General features: G+C 29.7%; 1 protein-coding gene across 4 annotated transcripts in view; it reads right to left on the bottom strand.

Moving 5' to 3' along the window:
• Positions 1–790: 790 nt before the first annotated feature.
• LOC127702997 (neural cell adhesion molecule 2-like) overlaps positions 791–16,175 on the bottom strand; it is a 94,134-nt gene continuing 78,749 nt past the window's right edge. For all 4 annotated transcript variants that reach the window (XM_052207359.1, XM_052207361.1, XM_052207362.1 and 1 more), the window contains 3 exons: positions 13,915–13,986; positions 10,183–10,249; positions 791–7,552 (listed from right to left, as the gene is read on the bottom strand). In XM_052207359.1, the coding sequence (XP_052063319.1) occupies positions 7,457–7,552; positions 10,183–10,249; positions 13,915–13,986 (235 nt within the window). In that variant the 3' untranslated portion in view covers positions 791–7,456. The remainder of the gene's footprint in view (positions 7,553–10,182; positions 10,250–13,914; positions 13,987–16,175) is intronic.

Below are 16,175 nucleotides of genomic sequence, written 5' to 3'. Positions count from 1 at the left end.
CTATAAGCAATAGGTCAACTGTATTCAATGTATGGAATGATTGTAAGCTGTTCCATTTCTGGCATGGTTTATCTGACCTTGACCTCATTTTCTTAGATCATGATAAGTTAATGTGATACTTGTAGTAAATATACAATATATGTACATTATAAAATTTATTTGTATGAGCTTTAGAAACAGGACGAAAAGCGAGGCTCGCCGAGCTTTTCTCCTGTTTCGTAGCGAGTACAAATAAATTTTGTATTTTCCAACAATGTACATATATTGTTTTTATCCTGAAATTTACACCCAACACTTGAAACTTTAGTTGTTAAAATCTAAATCATTGTCTGTAATTTTTCAAAGAAATCGACATAGTTTAAACGCGGACCGCGAAGAGGACCCCAAAATGAACTGGTACGCAAAAAGAAATATCCACATTACCGCTTGCTCAACATGGAAGCGGGGTAACAGGAGACTTTATAAAATTTTATTTGTGTACCTGTTATTTGTACAATAGTTAGCTGATTGCAGGATAGGACTATCAACATAACATCAATGGTAGTAAAGCAGGCGAGACATTTCAGCGTGTGCACTCTTGTTTCTTTGACTTATGAGTTTGAATGTCCCTTTGGTATTGGTCTTCTCTCTATGAGAAATTGGAGAGTGTGAACAAAACTTTCAAGCATTTTAAAATAGGTTCACATTTTGCAATCGTGATCCACAACATTTTTAAAACACTTAACTCTTTCCCTAGCAAGAACAATGTATTAACAAAGAGACATAACTATTAGAGCATAATTGAGAACAATGAAGTTTTAAAATAGTTTTTTATTACACACAACACTTACAAAAATGTGATTCATAAAATAGAAATAATACAAAGCTACTGTATGCACAAAAGCACCACTAATCTATATATAAATTTTCTGGGTGCCAACCCTAACAAAATATAATGGGCATTTTATGCTTCTGAGAAATTGAAATGAAATGAAGTACCTAATGAAAGATGAGTCAATTATGTCCCTTGAATAAGTTAACTAAGGGAGTCAACTTAAATTATCTCCCTTTGGTTCCTGTGAAGACTATTTTACATATCCCTTATATAGCTTAATCAAAGGTAGATAATTGACTTATTTTTCTCACATAGTCAGTTTTCCATTTCCAACTGTTTTATAAAACCACTTACAATATCTACAATATACTGTATTTTTTAATCCAGACAATTTCCAGATGAGCATTTGTAAAATTTCTCCTAGTAAAGCTTATTCACGGTTATTTTTTATGGTAGCTGTAAGCTGTAGTAAGAACCCAAGAAAAAAGGGGAAGTGGGAAAAATTTATTTAAACCTGTGGTCATTCTACCATAAACATGGAATGTTTTAACTGAATTATAACGGGACAGTATGTAGCTATAATTTGGTACTAAAACCAGATTCCCATTTAATTTCATACAAAACCACAATATTTTCTAGACCATATTGTAAACTTTTAATTATTTTTTTTTTTGTAACTGTAATTTACAAGTTAGCACAATTAATCATTGAAAATCACTTATTAAAAGCTTTTATTGAAAAACACTATTAAAAGCAATTATTTTAAAACACTATTAAGAACATTTATTCAAAGCACTATTGAAAGGTTGTTGTTCAAAAGCACTACTTATCTAATTATTCAAAAGCACTATTTATTCAATTATGCAAAAGCACTATTTATTCAATTATTCAAAAGCACTATTTATTCAATTATTCAAAAACACTGTTAAAGCATTTTTCAAAAGCATTATTAAAGCAACTATTCTAAAATTTAGAATCTGCTTGACTCTTTTTAACTTCATGATTCGACCCAAGCATGTTAAATTAAGATTATATGATTAAATCACAAAACATTTTATCATTATCTCATCAAAAAGCATGACAAGATTTTTTTAAGAACCAGGTTTTACCTCAATCTAGGTAAAGAAGAATATTTATATGATTACTTTGCAAATATTTGAGATTATGTAATTAACAGGACCCCGATGAGGACCTCAATAAAATTTGTACTCATAAAATGACTTAGTTTGTACTGTGAATTCATTATTATTTATGGTATATAGTTTTTGTGGATTTGTGGATAGATGTAAACCACTAATTCAAGTATTCAACAAATGCATTTTTATTTGGTGTTATTATTCAAGTATTTTATTAAACCACAAAAGTTGTCTCCCATGAAAATTAATGAATCCAAAATGTCTTACATTTATCATTGTATTTTATCTCTTTGCCAGGTTGTTTTTTTAATATTTGCTCTGTATATATTTGTTTCAATTATTTTGTTGGTTATTCAAATTATCATCAGTTATATTTGAATGTTAAAAAATAAGTTTTGATTTCTTATTTCTACTAGATATTAAATAAATACTAAATACAACACTAAAGTTACATATATTTATACATTGATTGGTAAAAATTTCATCAAAATCTGATGAAAGTTTTGGGGATAATATTTTAAAATGTGGTTTTGTATGAAACATATGAATTTTTTGGGTTTTACCACGAAATTATAGCAACATACTGAATTTAAGGGTAGGAAGGGACTATCTACAAAAAAATTTGTCACAACCAATATTGTATCATCACAAAGCCAACAAATGGTTTATTATATAACATATAGCAAGCTGAAACAGCAACCAATGATTAATACTGTATTTTTGTTATTAAAAGTTGAATTGTGTCAAATATTTTTTATGTAATATATTAACTTACCTATATACAGGTAAATATGCATATTCAAAAGTTTGAGCAGAGTTTTCAGGGGAGATAATTCAGTGATAAAAAGAGGATGTAGCTAACAAAATCAAACCAAAGTTTTAAGAAATTTTGCTATTTATGATATTCTATTAAAATCAGGTAATTATCTCCCCTGAATTTTGAGTAACCTAAGTACAGATTGTCATAATAAAAAGAAAATTACTTTTTCGTTTAATAATATAAGAGTCTAAAAATAAACATCCAAAATTCAACACATAATCAGTTCAGTGAAAAAAAAACAGTGGAAAATTGCCCATTATTTATAATGATGAAATTTCATGGTTGACATACGAATTCCTTTTATCATTGAAACACTTTACCATATTACAGACAAATTAATTCTCATGCTAACTTTCTATTTATTTATTTATTTGTAAAATAAATAAACAATCGTGTGGGATGGAAGCAAAATCATTTTTGTGAATTTGAATTCTGTATGAAGGATTATTGTGTTGAATTTTCATATGGTTTAGTCTACTGGAAAAAAAGTTACCATAAGGTAAATACAAATAACAACAAAAACTCTCTACCATAAAATTTACAAAATTGTGTTGTTAAAAAACTATGGCACAATTGTGTGGAAGAAACTCACAACTTGATATCTCTGATTTTAGGAATCTACATTTCATTCAATAGAATTTTGAAAACTGCATTTTTATTCCTTTTCAAAAACTTTTATGAATATAGTTATTCTTTTTTTCTTCAATTCCTTTTTCGACATGGCAAATACTGTGTAAATATATGAGTCTTGTTCCCTTGAATCTTCTCTATACTGACAGTGGAGTAATCATTCTATTGAATACGGTACCTATTTTCATTGTGGGAATTGTGAGTTCATATAAACAATGAATTTACTTATTGTTTTAAATTATTTTTTGATAGCGACAAAGTATGACTATGATGTTAAATACCCACAAAATAAAGGTTATCTCAAACAATGCAAACTGGTATTCACAAAAATTATTGAATCTACAGTCATTTAGTTGACAAAGAAGAAAAAACACCTTATCATTGATAAAGGTATCATTTCATACTGCTAAAGAATTGAAGGCCTATTTTATATATATATATATATATATAAAAGCAATTGGTGAGAAAGTTCTTGACCCTTGTTGGAGATCAAGATTATGGCTAAAATTGGATATTAACTTATGAACATTGTCCTAATAAAAAATCAGTATAAACCTAAAATTTCAGAAAGCTTTCAATAATATTACATTTGCTAATATTCAAAGCTTTTGTAATTAACATTTAACATATATACATGAAGAAAAAAACTTTATCAATAAGTGCATGAGTATATTACAAAAGCATAAATAAACAGTCACATTTAGTTATCAATAAAATCTTTCATTAATTCTTGATTTGGTCAACTCTAGAATTTTTTATTTAAACAACATGGATTACTATTTAGCAAAATCTATAGTTTTTAAAGGTTGTTCTGCATTTTACTATAACAAATCAGACTATAATTATCTACCTTATGAATAAGCCTACTGATTCTTGACAAAAAATCCTTTCTAAACTCATAGCTATTACATATCTAGTCTATACTGGTCAATATTCCCATCTACACATAACACTCTGCTGAACAGTATGATACTTTCATGTTTTCAAAATGACTTTTCCAGAGTGAACAATACAATCATATATATCATAATTTACTGGCCTCTTAATATTCTGTAATCCATCTTATTTTCCTAGATACTTTATTTTGCATTTAGGGCTTTCAAGCCTACTTGCAGTGATTTATATTCACAATTTGAAAAATTTCTGCATGTAACTATATGAGGAGAGATCCAAATTTTACATATTAGCTATGATTTATATTCACATAATTTTTCTACTCAAGAAATTCCTGAAAAAATAAATCATTTCTGAAAATTATTTGGTTAACAGTTAGAGAATGATGTTCATGGCATGCTCGTAGTTAGTCTGAGATTAAAACCAAGCCTTTATTTTCTCTTATGCCATTTACTAATTTTATTGATAACTAGGGTGTGACTTGTAATATAATATGTTTTGAATATGAGGTATAAATGTATATAAAGTAATAAACAATGCTATAAAAGTAACTAAAACTGTTAATGCTTGATTAATGATGGACACTGGTCAGTGGTCAGCAACTATCAATTAATTACCCTGCTTTTAAAACCATTCAATATTACAGGATACTAACAATATCTATAAATATTTTATGAATTTTATTTTACAATATCAAGAGTGTAACGATATTTAATATTTAAATCAACAACTTTTGCCCTTTCATGGTGCAAATTACAATGATTTTTATATTAAAATATTTTTATAGATGATATATAATTTTTCTTATCCAAACAATACCGTATATTAGTTGAATGAATTTCATCCTTTTTAAGAAGCAATTCTCAGAGATACAGCAATTAATTTTGACCTGATGAAAGATGATATATAATATATTTAAATAAATCCATATACATAACTTTCTGTAGCTTATTTCACGCCAAAAAAAACCTAATGCCAACTATACTGATTTGATCATAACTTTTCCTCGCAAGATTTTTTGTGAAAACAGATACAGAAAGAATTTAGATGTCATAAAGCAAGTAATATCAATGCCCGAATAAAAGAACTTTTTATCTTTTAACATTCATGACAACAGAAATATACATCAAATGTATCAACTACAATCATACCATTTACAAAAAAGAAACTTAACGTTATGAGCATGAGTCTAACTGATAATACATGAGATGATTTTATAATTTAATGATGTAGTATTAGTATTAAATAATGTGCATATTACACATATATCAAAACTGGACAACATCGTTCGACATATAAGCCTTAACTTACAACACAGGAACTTGGTCCCTAATATTACAACAAATCCTACATGCTAGTTATTTAACTGACTGAAAATTATTTTGAGAAAATTCTTTGATGTGAATATCATCAAACTACATGTATATCTATTTTTACTTGTAACTGATAAAATTTATTCACATCATTACAGAAGCGATGTAAAATTGTTAGCAGACAAAATCTAATTTGCTTCACCAGAACAATTTGACTTTAACCAGCTAAATAGATTTTATCAATTGCACAAATATTTATATAAGAAGAAGGGTTTTTGTTATAATGGAAACAATGTCAGATGAAATTTCAATAGCTGATTTTAAAGGAAAAATTGTTTAAATGTACTATATTTAAGTTATTCATTCAAAACATATGTATATATCATGTTATTATAATAAACTAATAAGATTCAAATAAATGGTTTCAAAATAAACAGAGGTTTCTCAGAACTAACAAACTTTTCAATCCAAAATTGGCATGAGATACATAGCAAGTTATCTTCCTTAATAAGGAAACCAAGGGGAGATAATTTCAAGGGGAGATAATTGAAATTCTCTCCTTATTTCTTTGGGACTAAAGGAGGCTATGTATCATAATCCCTTTGTAATTTCATTAAAGAAGACAACTTTCAAATGTTTTTCATTGTTTGGAATGTTATTTTATGTATAGTTTTCTAATTTTTGCATAAAATTACATTTTTCTTTGGTTAAAATTTCTACTATATAATTTTTAAAAATCAATAACAAATAAAAGAGTACCGGTATTACGGAAACTTTCAGCACTTGTTGAACTGTACAAATAAATCTTTAAAATATCTCAGCGAGTATTTACAGTTCTAGACGACTATCCTAACAGAAACATGTGAAATGGCAAACACCTGAATATTGAATTGAATAGTTTAGATCCTGAGGTTAAAAAAATATAAACAAATATATACACAAAATTTGACCTAATAACGAAATATTACTACTAACTTAATAACTATTTTTGGTAAATCTAAAAAAAAATATACAAGTTTAACTAAGTTATAATTGAACATATAATTACAGTTTTTAAAATTAATATCAGTAATAAAACTACCTGTATTCAAACCTGCATTATGTTAAAAATCCTATGAACAAAACAGTTTTTATGGTGCTAAATTCAAGCTAATAATAAATAACTGCAAGTGGAAGTCTATCTCAACAGCTGTTTCTTTTGAAACATGGAGTGTTTCCCTATTTCTATATGCTCCTTAACCTTTCATCACCTCTCAAATTTTCGTGCTCAAATGCAGATATGTTTAAAAAATTCATTCAATAAAAAAATATTTGCATTCTTCCAAAAAAAAAAAAGAGTGGCATGCAACTGGAAAATAAAAAAAATCATCCCTTCTCTTTTTATATTTTTATAATAAAGTTTAGTTTTAAATGCTATAATTCTAATTTCAGTGTTCGCAATTGAAAAATCCATTAGATTTAAAAAATAAATATCTATCATTTAAAAAAAATGCCTAATCCTGCAACAAGTAATATAATTTGGAATGATAAAATTCAAAGTTCAAATAAGGCAAGAAAATTGAAAATTTATTTTTCTTAGGAAGTTAAGTAATTTTAACAACACTATTCATTAAAATTGTATCAAATACACCAACAATGTTTGAAAATACAATACAATACAATTATTGTATTAAAATCTAATGAAAATACAAACACCTCATCAGGCGTACACTTCATGTAACATGTATATTGTTTTTTATCTTTCTGTATCTAAATTTCAGTGTTCTCTCCTTAATCACACACATCATTTTTGTATTAAAATGTTTATATGGAAATTGTAAAAGTAAATAATCAATTCCATTTCTTTTCATTATTCTTTGCCTCCGTCTGTTACTTCCTTTGTTTCTTCTTTAGGTGAGGCTGGTTTATCTTGGTCCTCTGGTTTGGCCTCTTCTGCCTCCTCAACCTGAAATTCACAATTAGGTATTCACAAAATTCAAAATAAATTTTAGCAGTAAAATCTTTCAGAAACTTTTGAGAGAAGACAATAGAAATCCAAGAATGATAATAATTATGCCATTGCAATATACTACGAAGTTTCATCATATTCATGTTATTTCCAGTTAATCGCAACTTGTAGCCTCAAAAACATCGTACATGTATTTATCACAATGTTCTGAAAAGAGACATTTTTTTCCTCATAGTGAGGCCATTGGTGGAGTTTAAATTGAACAACCTTAGTCTAATCATTTCAAAGTTCTTCAGCATTCATTCTTATTTTTGGCCATCTCAGTCTTTGTTAAATATCTTGAATGTACTGTATGACGTCCATTATCACTGAACTAGTATACATATTTGTTTAGGGGCCAGCTGAAGGACGCCTCCGAGTGCGGGAGTTTCTCGATGCATTGAAGACCCATTGGTGGCCTTCGGCTGTTGTCTGCTCTAGGGTCGGGTTGTTGTCTCTTTGACACATTCCCCATTTCCATTCTCAATTTTATTTACTATAACTAGAATATTATTAACACAAACTGTATACTCTTAGATATTCACCTTTGAACAATGTTTACTTTTTGGAACTTTTGGTCCTCAATACTCTTCAACTTTGTACTTGTTTTGGCTTTCAAACTTTTTTGATCTGAGCGTCACTGATGGGTCTTATGTAGACGAAACGCGCGTCTGGCGTATTAAATTATAAGCCTGGTACCTTTTGATAGCTATTATTTGTGTGTGTCTCTGTACTGTATGTTCTCCCATTTATTTGTATTGTAGTCCTGTCATGTAATCTTGTCATTTTAATGTTATATTTAACATTGCCATAAAAGCGGGAGGTTTGGCTAGCCACAAAACCAGGTTCAACCCACCATTTTTTAATGTCCTGTACTAAGTCAGGAAAATGGCAATTGTTATCGTTTATTTTGTTTCTGTGTGTGTTGCATTGTCGTTTGTTGTTTGTTCACTTCAGTGTTGCTGTTGTTTCGTTGTCCAAATGCACTATATTGTATTGTTTATTTGCGTAATTCTCTGTCCGTAATGTTGTATTGTATTCATGTCATGTAATGGTGTCATTTTAGTGTTATATTTAACATTGCCATAAAAGTGTGAGGTTTGGCTAGCCACAAAACCAGGTTCAACCCACCATTTTTTCTTAAAATGTCCCGTACCAAGTCAGGAAAATAGCCATTATTATATTATAGTTCGTTTCTGTGTGTGTTGCATTTTTGTGTTGTGTTTCTGTTGTGTCGTTGTTCTCCTCTTATATTTGATGTGTTTCCCTCAGTTTTAGTTTGTAACCCAGATTTGTTTTTTTCTCATTCGATTTATGAATTTTGAATAGCGGTATACTACTGTTGCCTTTATCTATATTTTGTCTTTTATTTCCTTGTTCAATTTAGTGGTTATCCTGTTGGTAGCTGGACTGTGCAGATTTTATTGTGTGCTTTATTTTTAATAATATATGTGTGTCTGGATGAGGGTCTCAGGGGAGTTGGATGTGAGTCTTTGTTTGTACATTTATTTTCTCAGGGGAGTTGGATGTGAGTCTTTGTTTGTACATTTATTTTCTCAAGGGAGTTGGATGTGAGTCTTTGTTTGTACATTTATTTTCTCAGGGGAGTTGGATGTGAGTCTTTGTACATTTATTTTCTCATGGGAGTTGGATGTGAGTCTTTATTTGTACATTTATTTTCTCAGGGGAGTTGGATGTGAGTCTTTGTTTGTACATTTATTTTCTCAGGGGAGTTGGATGTGAGTCTTTGTACATTTATTTTCTCATGGGAGTTGGATGTGAGACTTTGTTTGTACATTTTTTTATCAGGGGAGTTGGATGTGAGTCTTTGTTTGTACATTTATTTTCTTAGAGGAGTTGGATGTGAGTGAGTCTTTGTTTGTACACCTATATTCCCAGAGGAGTGTCAGTGGTTGGTGTGGTTTGTTTGACATACGAAAGGAGGAATTATGATAAGAGCCATTATTTGGCCACTGAGATTGCAAAAATAGTAAGATTTATCAAGCCATTCAAAAGTATCTTAATTCTATTGATAAATAAACAAGTTTGTATAATCTATACACTTTAATGCAGATAGGTCAGATGTCCCTATGTTATCAAAATGTTGTAAATGACATTTTTGACCAAAAATGACTATTCCAGACATACACTTTAGAAAACATAAATATCAGCAAGGCCTTACCCTTAAGGATTTTTTTTACATCAACATTAACATATATGTATTTCTAAAATATCTCTTTTAGCAAAAAATCTTTCTAAATACTTGGCTCATATCTAATATTAATGACAAGATCTCAAATTATTTTGGCAGTTTTTGCTGATTTTCACTAAATGCGAGAAGTTTGAAACCCTATTGTGGGTCCCATTGGGGTCTAAGCGTGACGCGGGATTGCCGATTTTTTGTAAGCGTGAAACGTGAAAGTCAAATTATTGTGCCGTGAAAACAGGAAATGAAGTCTAGCGGGACACAGGAAATTACAAAAAAATGAGAAAATTGCTTACGTACATAGTGTAAGCGGGATACGGGGATCAGAACCCCCCAATGAGACCCCCCCTAATGCATTATTTGATGTTTAAGATTTATTTACCTCTTTTACTGGTGTAATAGGTTTTTCTTCTTTATCTTCTGGTTCTTTCTCATCACTTGGTGCAGTTCTGGTTAAAAAAAAAACATGTTTAATATTATAAATAGTGTAGTTGGAAGATTTTTATAGGTGTATTTTCAATACATTTGTACAATAAAAAAGGTTTGTTTTTTTTTAAATTGTATAAATAATTGGTATTTTTATATATTGTGTTGTCAATCCATTATACAAAGAGAATGAATATGAAAATAATCATTTGAAATTTAAAACAAGAATTTGTGTCTATAGGACAACATGCACAGTTGTATAATAGTATTTCCATGTCTATTAACAGGAAAAACTGGACCAAACCATACTTTGGCATATATTTAAAAGAAGTCCATATCATAATGAACATTTGTACTAAGATGTGACCCCTAAGATGTGACCCCTAAGATGTGACTCCAACTTCATGGTCAACTATTTAAAAACAAGGAATTATTTAAATCTGGAACGATTTTTAATTCTGGAAAATTGCTAAAAAATGTATGACAAAAACTAACCCAACTAAATAGGGTTAATAGATATAAGAAGATGTGGTATGAGTGCCAATGAGACAACTCTCCATCCAAGTCAAAATTTATAAAAGTAAACCATTATAGGTCACAGTACGGTCTTCAACACGGAGCCTTGGCTCACACCGAACAGTAAGCTATAAAGGGCCCAAAAAAATTACTAGTGTAAAACCATTCAAACGGGAAAACCAACGGTCTAATCTATATAAAAAACGAGAAACGAGAAACACTTATGAACCACATCAACAAACGACAACTACTGAACATCAGATTCCTGACTTAGGACAGGTGCAAACAAATGCAGCGGGTTTAAACGTTTTAATGGTACCAAACCTTCACCCTTTTTCTGAAACAATAGTGTAACATCACAACATAGAAAGACACACTATAAAATATCAACTGAAATAGCTTAACTCAATCAAAGGACATATTAACACCATTAAAAATACACTGAACAAATAAATTTGACCTATGACACAATGTAAATACAAAATAAATAAACTAAGGGAAGAATAATAAAAGTAACATGTTATATCGGTAAGAAATGTTAAACAATTAAAGAAAAACAATATGCTCGAACAAAAATATCAGCCATTTGCAATAACTTTAAACACAGGTAAATGAAAATAATTTAGTTGTTAGGTATACGTGTACAGTACCAATAGAGAAAGGAAATATTTTTACAAAATAAATAATTTTGATGTTCATAGTACGAAGTGAAAATTTATAGTTATACATTTTGTACCAAACACTTATCAAAGCTGGTATATAGACCAGATATAACCCTGAATAACATTAAATAAACAAAAAAGCAATACAATTAGTATCAACAGGTCAAATAAACAAGAAAGTACGATTTGAGTTTAGTTAGTTCATACTGAAATATCAGTGAAAGTAAAATTAACCTTAGCCATGAGTGCATGACTAACCCTATTTAGTTGGGTTAGTTTTCATCATACATTTCTTATCAATTTTCCAGAATTCAAAATTATTCCAGATTCAAATAATTCCTTGTTTAAACCAAAAGTTTAACCTGATACGGACAAATAATTGAAACACACAAACTCAAAAAAACATAATACCCCCTACTATCATAAGTGCAGCATAATGACCAATCAACCTTCAGTTCAATGTTGGAAAAGGTACTGTCATCATGCAAGCTTTTTCCTTAATGAACAAAATGTTATCTGGAGAAAACTGGTTTTCTGTTTATAGTGATAATCAAAGCTTAAGACATCACAAGGGGAAACAGATTTTATTTTTTAAATGGAGAAGTGTTGATACATAAATATTGAACAACTTATTTATTGCTGTTCTTCATATAAATTTTTCCAAACTATCCAAGAACTTTATTAGTAAACAAGGGTCTTAACTTTCAGTTGCCGTTCAGAAACCATACATGCAATTGATTTGTAAAAAGATCACAAAATTTACTGTAAATTATAAACAATCATTTCACTTAGACTACATAAAGTAAAGTTTTCTTTACAAAGTCAAATGTATTTATACAATTACAGCAAACTATGTCATTGCCATGGCTTTCATTAAAAAAAACCATATGACTTTTCCTGTTGAAAACACAAGTTCAGAAAAGCCTTGTAATGTAATAAATGTTAAATATGCCAGACAACTGATTACAAACATAAATGGATGCTAGATTTAGGACTTTTAATCTCAGCTTCTGTAAATTCAGAAATTATTGTGTGCATTTATTATTGCAATTGTTAGAGAGTTGAGACAAATGCAAGATTAATTATAGTGATTCCAGGAATTGCTGTGTACAAATCATCAAGGCCGTAACTACCATTGAGGCAAGTGAGGCAATTGCCTCACTAAAATTTCGACACTGAATTTTTTTTTTGGTGTATTTGTTTATGGTAATTAAAAACGAAATATAGTCATTTGTTTTTTCTGTCTCAACCTTAATTTCTTCTATAACTTGAGTCACATCGTTCCTTTTAAATTGTTCTTCCCAGATATAACTCAGCATTTCACCGGGTTTCTCGATTACATTAACCTAGTAACGGTAATCATCATGGATCCGATCTCTGGTTTAAAAACAGGCTCTTGCAGAAAAAGGAAAAGCGATACTGAAGGTGAGGAAGGAATAGTTCTAGTAAACTAACTGATGTTGTTTATGATTACAACAGGTGTTAAGAGTTCGAGTATTGAATGTATTTTCAATGGAACTAATCCAAAAACTATAAATAGACTGACAAATCAAGTACTGGGGCACCCGCACGGGAGCATTCCTGTCTGCGTATTCATTTCCCCAACTTTATTCGTTCTCTTTACAGATAAACAAACTATAAATAATATGAAACCTGCATGGATTAGTTTTTATCCATGTTTCTTTTACCTTAAAATTTTTAAGAACATCCCGTAATCCAATTTTGACATTATTGAGGGACAGTAGGACCTTTTAAAAGGTATTTCGTGTTTTCTAATTCGGGACTACGGAATTTCGTGTCTTTTAATATGGGATTTCGGGATCTGACCCCCTCCTACCCCCCTCATTATTCGACTCTCGATCTAAAATATCAGTGACGAGTGTTTGCTGTGAACGTTCTTTTTCTGCCCTGAGACGACGGAAAACTTGGGAAAGAGCATGCATGAGTGGCAAGAAACTGTGGAGTCTTGCCATGCTCCATGTTCATCGCGATAAGGATGTCAGCAGACCAAATATTCTGAAACGATTTGACGAAACCGGCCATAGAAAAATTGGCAAACTCCAATTTGAATAGCAATTGCTACTGAGTCGATGTTTGTTCTGTGTTCTGGCGGCAGACTCAAATTGATATTTGGATGTTTATCTGACATATAAATTTAGATAAAGTTGTTAAAAATTTGGTGTTAGTACATGTCTTAAAATATGAAAAATATATAAAAAGTGTCCAAAAATAAAAACGATGTCAAGCTCTCTGTAAATGCCCAGAATGCAGGATTTTACACCATCTATCCCAGACCCCCTGCCAAAATTTTTTTTGGCTCGTTCCGCTCGGCTATCAGTTCTGCCTCACTAAAATAATATGCCTAGTTATGGCCTTGATTATGCTATCAAAATTCAAAATGTGGGGCCTTATTTTACGACACCTATCTCAATGCAGTTTTCGCAATAAAAGAAACATTGCTTAAAATTTCTGCATTTACAGTATCTAATATTTGTATTTACAGTACTTACTCTCCTATTTCCTGATCAGCATCAGAACCTTCAGTGTCTTTGTTATCAGCCAGTAATGGTACCTTCTTTTCCCTGTAACAGATAAAATACTGTATATATGGTATGGGTAGATTACAGTAACAAATAAAGTGAGTCCTGAAGACAGTTCCCTGTGGTCTCCATCAGTAGAAACCCTTCATAATAAATCAGTTGAGCACTTAAAACTCAATAAATTTTGTATTACAGACAACATAAATGCATTTACAACTAAAGCAATCACATACTTGCCAACAGCTCAAAATCTCCATGGATGATTTTAAGCACAAGATGACCTAATGCTATGGTAAGCTTTTTTACTATTTATTATATCTTAAAGATATCTGATATAATATATAAGATATCTTATATAATCTAGTTTTCATAAAATATTTCATAAACTTTAAACATATCTTATTTACTTTATAAGACTATATGAGATATCTTATAATTAATTTTAGATATCTCATATACTATATAAGATATCTCATATAATTTATAAGATATCTCATATAGATATGAGATATCTTATATCATTTATAAGATATTTCATATAATTTTCTTTATTAGATATATTATAAAGTATATAAGATATCTTATAAAGTTTATAAGATATCTTATAGAAACTAGATTATATAAGATATCTTATATATTGTATAAGATATCTCATATAATATACAAGATATCTCATAAAGTATATAATATAGCTTATAAGATATCTTATAAATATTTTTCATATAAGATATCTCATATGATTTATAATATATTGCATAAAGAAAATTATATGAGATATCTTATAAATAATATGAGATATCTTATAAATAATATGAGATATCTTATAAATTATATGAGATATATTATAAATTATATGAGATATCTTATTAACTCTATAACATATCTTATAAACTATATGAGATTATGAGATATCTTATGAACTATATGAGATATCTTAAAAAGTTTATAAGATATCTTGAAGTTAGAATAAATAGTAAAACAGCTTGCCATATAATGCATCTCTTAAACATGTCAATTTCATAAGTGTTTTAATCTAATTTACTTTTATTTTGGTTTTGAATAAGTACGTATGTGCCTAAATGCCACTTTTGACCCTTGAAATCGTTTTTTTAGGTATTTGGTCTATTCTATGGAAAATTTAAAGTCTGACCAACACTTCCCATGGGGGAAATCCCCCATAAATCAGGAAAGGTGGCAGGTCTGGTAAAGGCAGAGTGATTTTTTCAATTTCAAAGTCATCAGAAAAGATTAAACATAAAAAATTACATATACAAAAGTTCACTGACTTTGTTTTTAAAAACAAAGAGATACACATTTTTTTTTAATTGTAGGCTTTTAACAGCACTGACTACACAACAAACAAAATTTTAAAATGCAAATGTGGCAAAAATCATTGAGTTGCAGCTTTTTGCTTTATGAACTTTCAGTCATGAGCATACCTGATGAATATTCAAGAAACACATGAATGCATGTTAATCAATTTATCTGTTTTTTACAACCACTGGGTTGGAACTATCAGTCCCTGAGGGTATCATGCTCCCGTAGTAAGAGGGATCATATGTTAGTTTGTATGTTTGTTAGCCCAACTTTCATCCCCCTTGAGTATATCATGGCCCACCTCCGGGTGCAAGATTTTCTCACTGCATTGAAGACCCATTGGTGACCTTAGGCTGTTTTCTGCTCTTTGGTCAGGTTGTTGTTTCTTTGACACATTCCCCATTTCAATTCTCAATTAAATCAACTTCACTTAATTTCAAAGCTCAATTTCACTTGGTTCACAAGATCAATATAACTTGATTCATAAAAAAATCTGTCAATCAATTATGAATAATAAAAAACTGATCAATTGTACAAAGAGAACAGGGGACCAAAATAATCTTTAATAATATGCTTTTACTCCTTATTATGTTAGAAAAATAACATGATGCACCAGCTCAACATCATTTGTAAGCCATGCTCAAAACTGCATTATTCTGGGTATTACATGCCAATATACATTTGATAATAAACAAAAAGTATTCTGTCAATAAATCTTTTCCTCCATCATAAGCAGGAATAGATAACATGTCTACAAGGTGCTTTGCATGATTACTTTTTCTTAGAATCTATAACTTTTTTTATATTTTTTTTCCAATTTCATGCAGTGAGTAGTAAATATTTGGCAAATTCTGTAAAATTTGTTAATTTCCGCCACCATTCATAGGAATGCTTCAAAGAAACATAACTCAACA

Source organism: Mytilus californianus, unplaced genomic scaffold, assembly GCF_021869535.1.
Source record: "Mytilus californianus isolate M0D057914Y unplaced genomic scaffold, xbMytCali1.0.p SCAF_5, whole genome shotgun sequence".
In the NCBI taxonomy this organism is placed as follows: domain Eukaryota; kingdom Metazoa; phylum Mollusca; class Bivalvia; order Mytilida; family Mytilidae; genus Mytilus; species Mytilus californianus.
This window is presented reverse-complemented; position numbering and strand designations above follow the sequence as displayed.